The 13259-nt window shown below is 34.3% G+C and overlaps 1 protein-coding gene across 5 annotated transcripts in view; it reads left to right on the top strand.

Moving 5' to 3' along the window:
* TP63 (tumor protein p63) overlaps window positions 1-13259 on the top strand; it is a 222594-nt gene that overhangs the window by 79067 nt on the left and 130268 nt on the right. For all 5 annotated transcript variants that reach the window (XM_033090048.1, XM_033090018.1, XM_033090036.1 and 2 more), the window contains exons 2-3: window positions 1670-1798; window positions 2583-2715. In XM_033090048.1, the coding sequence (XP_032945939.1) occupies window positions 1670-1798; window positions 2583-2715 (262 nt within the window). The remainder of the gene's footprint in view (window positions 1-1669; window positions 1799-2582; window positions 2716-13259) is intronic.

Below are 13259 nucleotides of genomic sequence, written 5' to 3'. Positions count from 1 at the left end.
AATAACCTTTAATACTAGTAGAAGTATTGAAGTATGTGAGCTTCAAACATAGCATTCAAGTTTCTACTTCACTCTTCAACTTATTCTCCCAGCATTCTCCTCCCCAAATGTTTACACTCTAGAAGAATAGATAAAAGGAGACAAATAGGGAAAAGCATCATTACTGTTGTTTCACTGGATAGGTCATGGGTGCCAGATGATTGAGAGAATTGTGAAGGGTAGCTTGGGGTCAAAATTGGAATGAGTAGGGAAAGGGGCTAGGACAGGGATAGGAATGGAGGAACAAAGAAACTAACACAGTCGCTTACATACTCATACATCAAGTTATTTTCCATGTTAGTATTTTGTTTATGCTAATACTATAAGCTGCTCACTTATAATTTTAGTCCTTACCTGGCCTGGCTAATTTCTCCTCTTAATTTAAGGCTCTTTCTTTGACCCATCAGATAAGATGATGTATTCCATCTGTATTCTTTTACAGTGTTATACACACTCTTATTACATTTATTAGAGGTTTGTTTTCCTGCACCATGGCCTTCTAGAGTGTGAGTGCCCATTATAGTTCCTGGCAAATAATAGATTCTCTATATATGTTTGACTCGAGTAAATGAAAGTGCTTCTCCATATAGCTTTGAAATCATGGACAATAAATTCAAAGAATGCTATTATTTTCTGTTATGTAACTAGACCAGAGCATTCATTTGCAAATTTAAAATGATTAACTGTTCTAGTACACTATTTAACTCTTTTTAATAATAAAAGTAATGATTGAGAGCTTTGCTAATTTCATCCTGGGGTAAAATTAGTCTACTGATAATCACAGTGAACCGCATACTAAGATGATCTGTGTAGATAAAATACAGATTTGGAAAAATCATGACCTGAGAGCGCTGATGTTTTCCTTTATGTATGTAAGGATCTAAGTTATTTTTATTTCTATTTTTTTAACGTCAAGGCAAACTTGAGGATCCAGCAACCAAATAAAAAAAACAGAAATAGGATTCATTTTGCAACACACTCAGATGTTTGCTTATCCTTTAGTCTAACTAGAATTCCATAGTCCAATTAAAAACCACCCACACACACATCAAGGTAGGTAACTAGTGATTAAAAAAAAAAAAAAAAAAAAAAAAAACTCTAGGTCCAGAAACTTGAGTTTATTGTCCCTGGGCATGATACTAAGATGGTAGTTATGAGGGGGGTGATTATGCTGAGGGTGAAATTTAAGTTTCTGAACTTGCTTCTGTTTTCTGATTTTACTATTTTACTTGCTGGAGGCTTAATGGGCAGATAATCAGTGAAGACATTTATGAAATGGGTTTAATAATAGGTCAGACTTGCTGTCAGACTTAATGAGGGAATGTTTATTTACTTTTTGAAATCTGCAGAACTTAGATTGAATAGTAGAAGTGTAGAGTGTAACAACATTATTAGTTTAAAAAAAGCTTTGATAGAAGACACGATTGTCTGATTTTATTGCAAAATGGTATCCATGACACTACCTGAAGAAACACAATTGTGCAACTTGTAAAATTTGCTACTATATATATACCTGCATGATTTTGAAGATTCATTTGATTTTTCTTGTTGATCAAATATGTTTCAATTTAAGTATTTTGTATCATAAATACAGAAAGTATAATCTTAATTTTATTTTTGTCCTTTTAAGGTTCGTAGAAACCCCAGCTCATTTCTCTTGGAAAGAAAGTTATTATCGGTCCACCATGTCCCAGAGCACACAGACAAGTGAATTCCTCAGTCCAGAGGTTTTCCAGCATATCTGGGATTTTCTGGAACAGTAAGTATCAAATAAGCAAAAAAAAAAAAAATATGTTATACTTGAACTAGTATAAATAAGTAAATATGAGTGGTCAAAATATTGCATGAGTATGGCATATTTCCAGAATCAATAACAACCAGTTATTGTTGGGAAAACTTTATTCCTCCAGTGGTATCTCTGTGTTCAAAATGCAGTGGAGATGTATTCATTTTCCAACATTAAAAGATCAATATTATTTCAAGGTGTTGTAATTGAAAGATTAGAAGGATCTCCTGCCCAACCCCAAATAATGTCCCCAATGACTCCCTGATACTCAAAATCTATTCCTTTGACTTAAAGACTTGTTTACTGTTAAAGTGCAAATACCTCATCAGAAAGTAACACAGTAAATTTTGTTGGTCATTTATGCCTCACTAGGAGAAGGATTAGTATTTCTTTTCTTAAGATCTGGATTGAATAAATGAGTAATTAAATGGAAAGTGAATGAATATAAGAGCACCGGGGACAGTTTAATAAAAATATCCTGGATACATTTGTTCTTTCCTGTGTTCTACCTAGTAATTCCTTGATGAGTGCAGGGTTCATGATTCCTATTTTACAAATAAGGCTTAGATTTGAACTGCCTGTGATTACACATCTGGTAAGTGGTTGGACCAGGATTCAATCATAGGGTTTCTGACTCCAACCAATGAGCCTTGCCAACTTTAAAACAGAAAGAGCTCTTTGTTACCAACTGGATGAGTATGTTTTAGTCCCTTTCCATGTCTAACACACTTTTTTGTTTGTTTTCCCTTTATTTTAGGCCCATATGTTCGGTTCAGCCCATTGACTTGAACTTTGTAGATGAACCATCAGAAAATGGCACAACAAACAAGATTGAGATTAGCATGGACTGTATCCGCATGCAGGACTCGGACCTGAGTGACCCCATGTGGGTGAGTGACATGGGCTTCCCCTTTAATCTGTGCGCCATGCTATCCACATTTCTGTTACACCTGTCATTTTTATGGCATATGAAAAAGCAGATATCTCTGAATGGGCAATGCCATTGGAAAGTGAGTCAATGTGGTCAGCAGAGAGAAAATTAGGAGCTTGCGGATTCTGTGTCTGCTTCAATTTTCCATAACGCATATGTTTCCACTGGTGAGGAAGGTGGTTGGAAATAATTCCTACATCATTTATCTGAATTGCTTTTCATGTCGATCTTGATTTAGAGAGGATGGTACCTGCCCAAGGCTTTACAGTCAGAACCAGAATCTAGATCTGAGTTCTATCCAAAGCGCTTTCCTTTATGGCAAAATTCCTCTTTCCTTCTTCATTTCATTAATGAACTATCCTTCTTTAATGAAAGAGGATAAAGTAAATTCTAGGCGAACACACAGGTTGAAGTACCTGAGAATAGAATAAGAGGAAAGAAGATAACTAATACATAAAACAGGCTTTCTTTGGTTTTACTACTTAGTCATTCATGACCTTAGGCCTTGGTTTCTCATCTACAAAATTGTGAGAACTTTTATGCCACACACCTCCCAGACAGCTAAAGCGTGTAATGGGATAATGAAAGTAAAACACTTTTCTGAGATGTTTAGATGAAATTTCCTATATTTGTGCAATTCGTAATGCTGATGGGTTTTCTTTTCTTTCACTTTTTTTAAATCATTCACTTACCACACAAGTCCTGCTGCTTTTTCTATAAAAATTAAAATAAAAAACAAACAAAAAAATATTTCTAGAAAAATAGAAAAAAAATGGAGCTAGAAAGAAGATAGGGTTTCATAGAATGTCTGCTAACGTGATTAAAGAGAGTGCTTTATGAAATGCTTTGCCTTTGCGAGGGCAATTTACTTTATTTCAAGGAATAGTACATGTGAAAGAACTTGAGTATATGTTTGTATGCCTTACCTTTCTTGTGTAATACAAGATTTTATTGGAATTATTACAATATGCTTTTTGATATGGATTGTACTATTATTGGGAGAAGGTGAAGTGGGGAAAGGGGAGAAGAAATAAGCCAAAATAGAAAGATGTAAATTTGTAAATACACTAAGGCTTTGTTGCTATACTGATAAGGGAAAATTATTATTTCTCACTGACCCCTTCTAATATGGATACAGTTCTCAATTATTCTTGAGCTAGTGAAAGTAACCTGACAGATAAATCCAAGGGACACATCATTAAAGGCCTTGGAATGTATTATAATTGAATATGAATATGTGTAAATTCTGATTTGACAGTGACTTAGAAATATCCCTAATTCACTAAATAAAATTACCTCTTAAATTGACAGGTAGCACCTGCCTAGGCAAACCTATCTTTTTATATTCTCTCCAGGGATTTTCTGTTATGATTCTTGGACTCATAAACGCAAGCAGAGGTTGTAAAATTTTAAATTGAGGATCAAGCCTTTCCTTTTACAGTTCCTATTATTATATTTCCACATACTGAAGTATGTGGGGATTTTTTTTTTTTTTTTTAGTGTCATGCTGTTTCTTGCTTCTTTGTTTTATTAGAGATTTTCTCCTTGAGGATATCCTTTTTTTTTTTTTTTTTTTCTTTTTCCTGCTCTCTAGCCAATTTCTACCCATCCCGCAGCACCCAGTTTGTCCTACCCTAACTGGGAAAACTTTCCGTACCACTGTTCTCCACTAGTGTGAATTAGAGACCATTACTCTGAAGCAACCTAAGTATATTTTTAGTCATATTATTTGTTATACAATATTATAGTTGTTTATTTCTCTGTCTCTAAAGGGGAAAGGGGCCATAGTTTGCCATATCCTGTATTTGTTACAGTGGCACAGAGTAAGCCATCAGTAATTTTTGAAGTCAAGCACAATGACACAAATTTGTGAAGTCAAACACAATGCAAGTTATCTAAGAAGTCAAAAAGTTCTCTTTCAAACACCCTTGTCCAAAAGAACTTTGCTCCTCCAAGGTATTGCATTTGAGAGGAACTTGAACTCCATTTCTTCTTGAGTACTTCTTTTTCTGTGAATGTTAGGGATGGTGTGTGGAGAAATCTCTACTCTTCCTCCATAGGTTAGTCATATAATAGAGAGTCTCTACACTTTTCCCTCCTCTGAAGAGACACAGGAAACCACTGGTAATTAGGAATGATGAAACGGAATTTTACCATCACTCATTAGCATCTTTCAGCTTGAAACTGTTTACCGGATTAAATTGAGGATAACAAGAAACTAGGAACTAAGACCCAGGGTAGAAATATTCATAAGGAATGATGGATTAAAATGATTCAGCAAAAGCTAGGAAACAAAAGGAAAAGACGTTTTGCCAGTGGGGGGAACAAAATAGGTAATTTGGAAACAACTGTATTGAAAGGAATATGCAAGTAAAAACAAACCAAAGCACAAACAAATAAAAACTTACCTATCTGTGGCTGCCTCATTTTGGTCTCCAAAGAACTGAAACATTGATAATAAATTATAGTTCTATATGGACCCTGGGTCTACCTTTGTCTTACAACTATTCCAACATCCTCATACAAGTCCACGTGTGAAAGCCACGTAGATGGGACTAGATAACAACAATAGTTCTCTGCAACAGTAGTGGCAAATGGTGGACTTTCTCAGACTGTTACAATAAGTGTTTTAGTTTGGAAAGTTAAGAACTAGGATCCTCTGAGATCCCTAGTCCTTCTAAACTGACAGCTGCTGCAACTGGTGTGAGGCTCTTTTCTTCCGCTACTTGGTAGCATATGTTTCGTTTTCTGTGTATAGGTTAATAGCTAATAATTCCAAAACTCTACTCATAAATCCCACTCCTCTTGAATATAATTGAAAAAAAAAAATGGGATCTCAGCCAAGCATCCGTTTACTATGCAAGAAATATGAATCTGTGGACAGGAAACGACATGTCAAATAATTAAAGACAGAAATCTTGAAATCGAGAATGTCATCCCATTTTTATTGATTTTTGATGCACCCATCACCTTAGCAACTAGTCATGAAATGGGATCATGTTTTGCTCTAATTATTAATAAAGGAAATTTGGATTGTGGAGAATGTGTGTGCCGTCTTCATTAGAAGGATTTTAATGTCACTGAAGAATGTGCTGCATTAGATTAGGAAGACCCTTTTTGGCTTTTGATTCTGTTGTCTGATATAGGGCTTTATATCTCAGCTTTGCATTATTTGTAAACTGTCTAAGCATGTCTGTCATATCTTCAAGAGGTGGATAATGATGGTAACACTTAAATGTTCTCTTAGAATGATTGATGAAAACTATGTAACTCTTACTTTTGCATTTGTTTATAATTTGCAGGAAGCCCTGTTTAGCTGAACTGGGTTTTTCCCTAGTGATTTGAGTAGTAATTATCTAAAACCATCTGTTTTTGTAAATTCTTATTGTAGCATCCCAGATATAAACAAATAGTCTCCAGCTCTACATTTCATAAGAGCAGGTAGTATGTTTATAGTATTTGGAAAGGTTTGTGCCACAGCACCTAGCATTATGTCCTACATCTTATATGGCCCAAGATTCATATAAGATTTCAAGTTTATATACAAGATCTAGCCACAAGCATTTCCTTAGCACTTACTGTATGCTAAGTTCTTTGTGATACATATAAACAAATCATAGTTTCGAGCCTTGAGAAGACCATAATATAGCAGAAAGGCAAATGTGTATGAAATTACTTATGAAAACTACTCAGATGTATATATATTTTAAAGTCACATTAAAGGAACAATTTATTGTGCATGTGAAAGACTGGTAATATGTTATAGAAATGATGGTTTTTATTTAGGCCTTGAAATATGAGTCAAATTGATTAAAACAGGGAAAGGAAAAAGTAGTCCAACTGAGGGTAACTGTTATAAAAATAATTTATTAAAAAAACATAATGTAAAACTCAATAGTTTTAAAAGAGTGAAAATTTTGTCAAAGGAGAAATTTACATAAAGACATAAATTTTAAAAATTACAACGCATGACTAATGTTTAATAGCCCTAAGAAACTAAATAATTGAAAATTAATAATAATAAAAAAGATTAAATCCATCCCCCCACCCTTTGGCAAAAAGTATAAGTAATTCACAGATGTTTAATAGATATAAAATGTTGAACCTCACTAATAATTATAATTTTAAAAAACTCTATACATTGAAGCAATGAGATTATTTATTATCTATCTGGTCAGCAAAGATTTAAATGATTGATAATGTCCAGTGCTGGTGAGATTGTTGGGAAACAGTCAATCTTTTCACTTCTGGTGGGAGTGTAAATTAACATAATATATTTTGGGGACAACTTGCCCATTCTAATTTATTTAACTTTAAGGTACTTACCCTTTGGTCCATAAGTGCCAATTCAGGGATTCATTTCCCACAAAATGATTCAATTATACACAAGTATTTGGGGGCGGCCAGATGGTTCAGTTGGTTAGAGCGTGAGCTCTGAGCAACAGGGTTGCTGGTTCGATTCCCACATGGAGGGCCAGTGAGCTGTGCCCTCCACAACTAGATTGAAGACAATGAGCTGCCACTGAGCTGCCAGAAGGGCGGCTGGATGGCGCAGTTGGTTAAAGCGGGACAGTTGCCATTCGGCTACTGGACTTGGAGCTGAGCTGCGCCCTCCACAACTAGATTGAAGGACAACTACTTGGAGCTGATGGGCCCTGGAGAAACACATTGTCCCCCAATATTCCCCAATAAAATTTATAAAGAAACAAAAAAAAACAGAACAAAACAAAAAACAAGTATACATAGAAACACACACATACATGCATATAGACATACACACACACACGCAGAAATGAAGGCTTCATTGAAGTATTATTTATAATAACTGATGATAGGACCAAATTTAGTTCTGTATACTAAAGTTTTGGACTTAGATAGGAAAGAAATTAACAGTTTAAAGCAAGTGAGGATTAAGCCCTCATACCATTGTAAGATGGTATTAGTTATGATGTGTGGTAATTTTCATCTTGGCAATCTTATTCATGATTTTCAGTGTGATTTCTGTATTTGTGCTTTGTATGCAGTGTCTTTTATACCCTGGGGAAAATTATGTAGAATTGATATTATTTCTTATTAAACGTTTGGTAAAATTTGCTTGTGAGACCATCAGGGTCCAAGTATTTCTTTTTATGATATCCTTTAATTATACATTCAGTTTCTTTATTAGTTATAGGACTACTTAGATGATCTGTTTTATCTTAGGTAAGCTTTCATAAATTGTGGTTTTTAAGGAATTGGTTAATTTCATCAAAGTTTTTGAATTTATGTAAGTAGAATTGTTTGGAGTATTCCTTTATTATCCTTATAATGTGTGTGGGATCAGTAATACCCTCCTGTTTCATTCCTGATATTGGTAACTTGTATCTTTGTCAGTCTTGCTAGAGATTTATCAATTTTATTGATCTTTCAAAAATCCAGCTTAACTTTTTGGTTTTAGTGTTTTTTCCTACTGTTTTTCTGGTTTCAACTTCATTATTTCTGGTCTTCGTTTATTTCCTATCTGCTTCTTTGGGTTTATTATGCTTTTCTTTTTCAAGTTTCTTAAATTGAAGTTTATGTTATTGATTTGAGATCTTTCTTCTAATATTAGTAGTGTTTGCTTTTATAAGTTTTCCACTGAACACTGCTTTAGCTATATTGCATAAATTTTGATACGTTGTATTTTCATTTTTGTTGATTTTAAAATATTTTCTAATATCCCTGAGACTTCCTCTTTGATCTATGTGTATTTAGAAGCATGCTGTTTCATTTCCAAGTGTTTAGATATTTTCTGTTGCCTTTCCATTACCAATTCCCAGTTTAGTTCCATTATGTTCAGAAAACATACCTTGTGTGATTTCAAATGTTTTAAATTTGTTAGTTTGTTTCATGAGTCAGGATATGATTTATCCAGAGATGTTCTATGAGCACTTGAAAAGACTGTGTGATCTGTTTCTGTTGTGTAGAATGTTCTATAAATATCAATTAGTTCTAATTGATTTATGATATTATGTGATTCTTCTATACCCTTGCTTATTTTTCTGCCTACTATTTCTATTGATTACTGAGAGAAGTGTTGAAGTCTTCAACTCTAATTATGGATTTGTCTCTGCTTTCAAATCTGTCGATTTTTGTTTCATGTACATTGCAGCTCTGTTTTTCAATACATCATGTTTAAGGTTGTTACATCTTGTTGAATTGATCCTTCTATTATTATATAATATTTCTTTATCCATGGTAATGTAGTTTGCTACAAAGTCTATTTTGTCTTTACTTATGTTAGTATAACTAATATTACGTTCTTTTGGTTAATGTTGGCATGGTAAATCTTTACTCCATCCTTTTACTTTTAACTTATTTTTATCATTATATTTGACATATCTTCTACACTACATATAGTTGACTTCTTTTAATCCATTCTGGCACTCTCTGTCAATTAATTGGTATATTTACATTTATTCACATATAACTTAATTTGAACCACACCTATAGATATATTTTTAAGTATTATAGAATTATATCAGTAGTTTTTGATATGCTAATAGTTTTAAATCTTATCTGATAAATTTCACTATATATATATATATATATATATATATATATATATATATATATATATCTCATAATCTGTGAGCCAATTATTTTTCAGTAAGTCACTTCAGTCAGGCTGCAAGGGGCTGCTTAATAGCGTTGCTGTGTGGATCACGCAAACATTCTAAATCTCCCTCCTTGGATGCCTCCGCCTGGCTTAAAAAGTAGAAAGGATGTGATTCCTGATATGTCATACAAAGAACAATTACTTTCTGTGTCTTGGTCTCCAGGCACAATGTTGCCCAACTCTATGTCTTACATCAATAACAAGAGCTCACTTTAAAGACGCCATCTCTATTTTTGTTCCCTTTTCTTCTTACTTTGGTCTTCTTCAGGCTTTCAGAGCCACCCCACACCACCACCACCACCATCATTTTGTTTCTCCTGTGCATTCTGTTGCTCCTTTGCAAGTTCCCTACTTCTCTCCTATCTTCTCTTCCCCCTTTTCTGATCTTCCAGAAAATCACTAGAGTTCAATGGTGTTTTTTTGTTATTGTTTTTGTTTTTCCTTAACTTTGATGACTATCTTATTCAATATAGGGCCTTATGATTCATTACTTACATTAAAATTACAGCATGAGATTTGTAGTCAGACACATGGGTTGTTTTGCCTTTATCAATTTTAGCTGTGTGAGCTTGATAATCCATGAGCCTCTCTCTCCTCATTTGTATGCATATACATAAAATCTGTCATGGGCCTTAGATAATTGTGATGGTTACCTTTTTTTTTTTCAATTAAAGTTTTTTGGGATGGCAATTGTTAGCAAAGTTACATAGATTTCAGGTGTACAATTCTGTATTACATCATCTATAAATCCCATTGTGTGCTCACCACCCAGAGTCAGTTCTCCTTCCATCACCATGTATTTGATCCCCCTTACCCTCATCTCCCACCCCCCACCCCCCTTACCCTCTGGTAACCACTAAACTGTTGTCAGTGTCTATGAGTTTTTGTTTCTTCATTTGTTTGTCTTGTTCTTTTGTTGTTTTCAGTTTTATATACCACATATCAGTGAAATCATATGGTTCTTGACTTTTTCTGTCTGATTTATTTCACTTAGCATTATAATCTCAAGATCCATCCATCTTGTCACAAATGATACTACTTCCTTTTTTTCTTATGGCTGAATAGTATTCTATTGTGTATATGTATCACAACTTCTTTATCCATCCATCTATCAAAGGACACTTTGGTTGTTTCCATGTCTTGGCCACTGTAAATAAAGCTGCAGTGAACATTGGGGCACACTTGTCTTTATGGATAAATGTTTTCAGATTTTTGGGGTGTATACCCAGGAGAGGGATTGCTGGGTCATATGATAATCCCATTCTTAATTTTTTGAGGAACCTCCACACTGCTTTCCACAGCAGCTACATCAATCTGCATTCCCCCCAACAGTGTATGAGGGTTCCTTTTTCTCCACAGCCTCTCCAACACTTGTTACTATTTGTCTTGTTGATGATAGCCATTCTGACTGGGGTGAGGTGATTTCTCATTGTGGTTTTTATTTGCATTTCTCTGATGATTAGTGATGTTGAGCATTTTTTCATATGTCTATTGGACATTTGTATGGCCTCTTTGGAGAAATGTCTCTTCAGGTCCTCTGCTCATTTTTTAATTGGATTGTTTGTTTTTCTTCTTGTTGAGTTGTATGAGTTCCTTATATATTTTGGATATTAGCCCCTCATGGGAGATGTTGTTGCAAAAATATTCTTCCATTTGGTTGGTTGCCTCTTTATTTTGTTGATCGTTTCTTTTGCTGTGCAGAAGCTTTTTAGCTTGATATAGTCCCATTCATTTATTTTAGATTTTATTTCCCTACCCTTTGGAGTCAAATTCATAAAATGCTCTTTGAACCCAAGGTCCATAAGTTTAGTACCTATGTTTTCTTCTATGCTGTTTATTGTTTCAAGTCTTATGTTTAGGTCTTTGATCCATTTTGAATTAATTTTTGGTACATGGTGACAGAGAACAGTCTAGTTTCATTCTTTTGCACGTGGCTTTCCAATTCTGCCAGCACCATTTATTGAAGAGGCTGTCTTTTCTCCACTGTATGTTTTTGGGTTCTTTGTCAAAAACTATCTGTCCATATTTATGTGGGTTTATTTCTGGGTTCTCAATTCTAATCCATTGGTCTGTGTGTCTGTTTTTCTGCCAATACCATACTCTTTTGATTATTGTTGCCCTTTAGTACAAACTGAAGTCAGGGAGTGTGATACTCCAGCATTGTCTTTTTTCTTTGGATTGCTTTGACAATTCTGGGTCTTTTGTGGTTCCATACAAATCTGATGATTTTTTGTTTTATATTTCTTTAAAAAATGCCATTGGGACCTTGATGGGGATTGCATTAAATCTGTATATTGCTTTGGATAATACCATGTTTCCCTGAAAATAAGACCTAACTGGAAAATAAGCCCTAGCATCATTTTTCAGAATGACATTCCGTGAACATAGCCCTCATCTTTTGGATCAAAAATTAATGTAAGACCCAGTCTTACTTTCAGGGAAACATGGTGTGGCCATTTTAACTATGTTGATTCTTCCAATCCATGAGCACAGAATGTCTTTCCATTTCTTTGTGTCTTCTTCAATTTCTTCTAAAATTATCTTAGTTTTCAGTATATAGGTCTTTCACATCCTTGGTTAAGTTTATTCCTAGTTATTTTATTCTTTTTGTTGCAATTGCAAAAGGCAATGTTTTATTTCTCTTTCTGAGATTTCATTGTTAGTATACAGGAATGCAATGGACTTTTGTATGCTGATTTTGTAGCCGGCAACTTGACTGTATTCGTTTATTGTTTCTAGTAGCTTTTTGGTGGAGTCTTTAGGGTTTTGTATATATAGCATCATGTCATCTGCAAAAAATGACAATTCAACTTCTTCATTCTCAATTTGGATGTCTTTTATTTCTTTCTCTTGCCTGATTGCTCTGGCTAGGACTTCCAATATTATGTGGAAAAGCAGATGTGATAGAGGACAAACTTGTTGTGTTCCTGAACATAGAGCAAAGGGATTCAGTTTTTCACCATTAATTATGAGATTAGCTGAGGGTTTGTGATATATGGCCTTTATTATGTTAAGGTATTTTCCTTCTATACCTATTTTATTAAGTGTTATAAGTATAAATGGATGTTGTATCTTGTCAAATGCTTTTTCTGCATCAATTGATATAATCATATGATTTTTGTCCTTTATTTTGTTTATGTGATGTATCACATTGATGGATTTGCGTATGTTGAACCATCCTTGTGCCCCTGGGATGAACCCCACTTGGTAGTGGTGAATAATCTTTTTAATGCATTGTTGCATACGATTTTCTAGAATCTTGTTCAGGATTTTTGCATCTGTATTCATCAGAGATATTGGTCTGTAGTTCTCTTTTTTGTGTGTTGTCCTTACCAGGTTTTGGTATCAGGGTAATGTTGGCCTTATAAAATGAGTTAGGAAGTATTGCTCTTCTTCAACTTTTGGAAGAGTTTGAGTAGGACAGGTATTAGACCCTTTTTGAATGTTTGGTAGAATTCACTAGGGAAGCCGTCTGGTCCCAGACTTTTGCTTTTGAGAAGGTTTCAGATGATTGATTCAATTTCCTTACTGGTGATCAGTCTATTTAGATTTTCCAATTCTTCGTGATTCAGCCTATGAAGGCTATGTTTCTAAGAACTTGTCCATTTCTTCTAGTTTATTGAATTTGGTAGCATATAGTCTTTCATAATATTCTTGGATGATCCTTTGCATGTCTGTGGCATCCATAATAACTTCCCCTCTTTCATTTCTGATTTTGTTTATTTGTCTCTTTTCTGTTTTTATCATAGTAAGTCCAGCCGAGGGTTTGTCAATTTTATTAATCTTTTCTAAGAACCAGCTCTTTGTCGCATTGATTTTTTTTCTATTGTCTTTTTGTTCTCTATTTCATTTAGTTCTGCTCTGAT

Source organism: Rhinolophus ferrumequinum, chromosome 2 (assembly GCF_004115265.2).
Source record: "Rhinolophus ferrumequinum isolate MPI-CBG mRhiFer1 chromosome 2, mRhiFer1_v1.p, whole genome shotgun sequence".
NCBI lineage: Eukaryota > Metazoa > Chordata > Mammalia > Chiroptera > Rhinolophidae > Rhinolophus > Rhinolophus ferrumequinum.
This window is presented reverse-complemented; position numbering and strand designations above follow the sequence as displayed.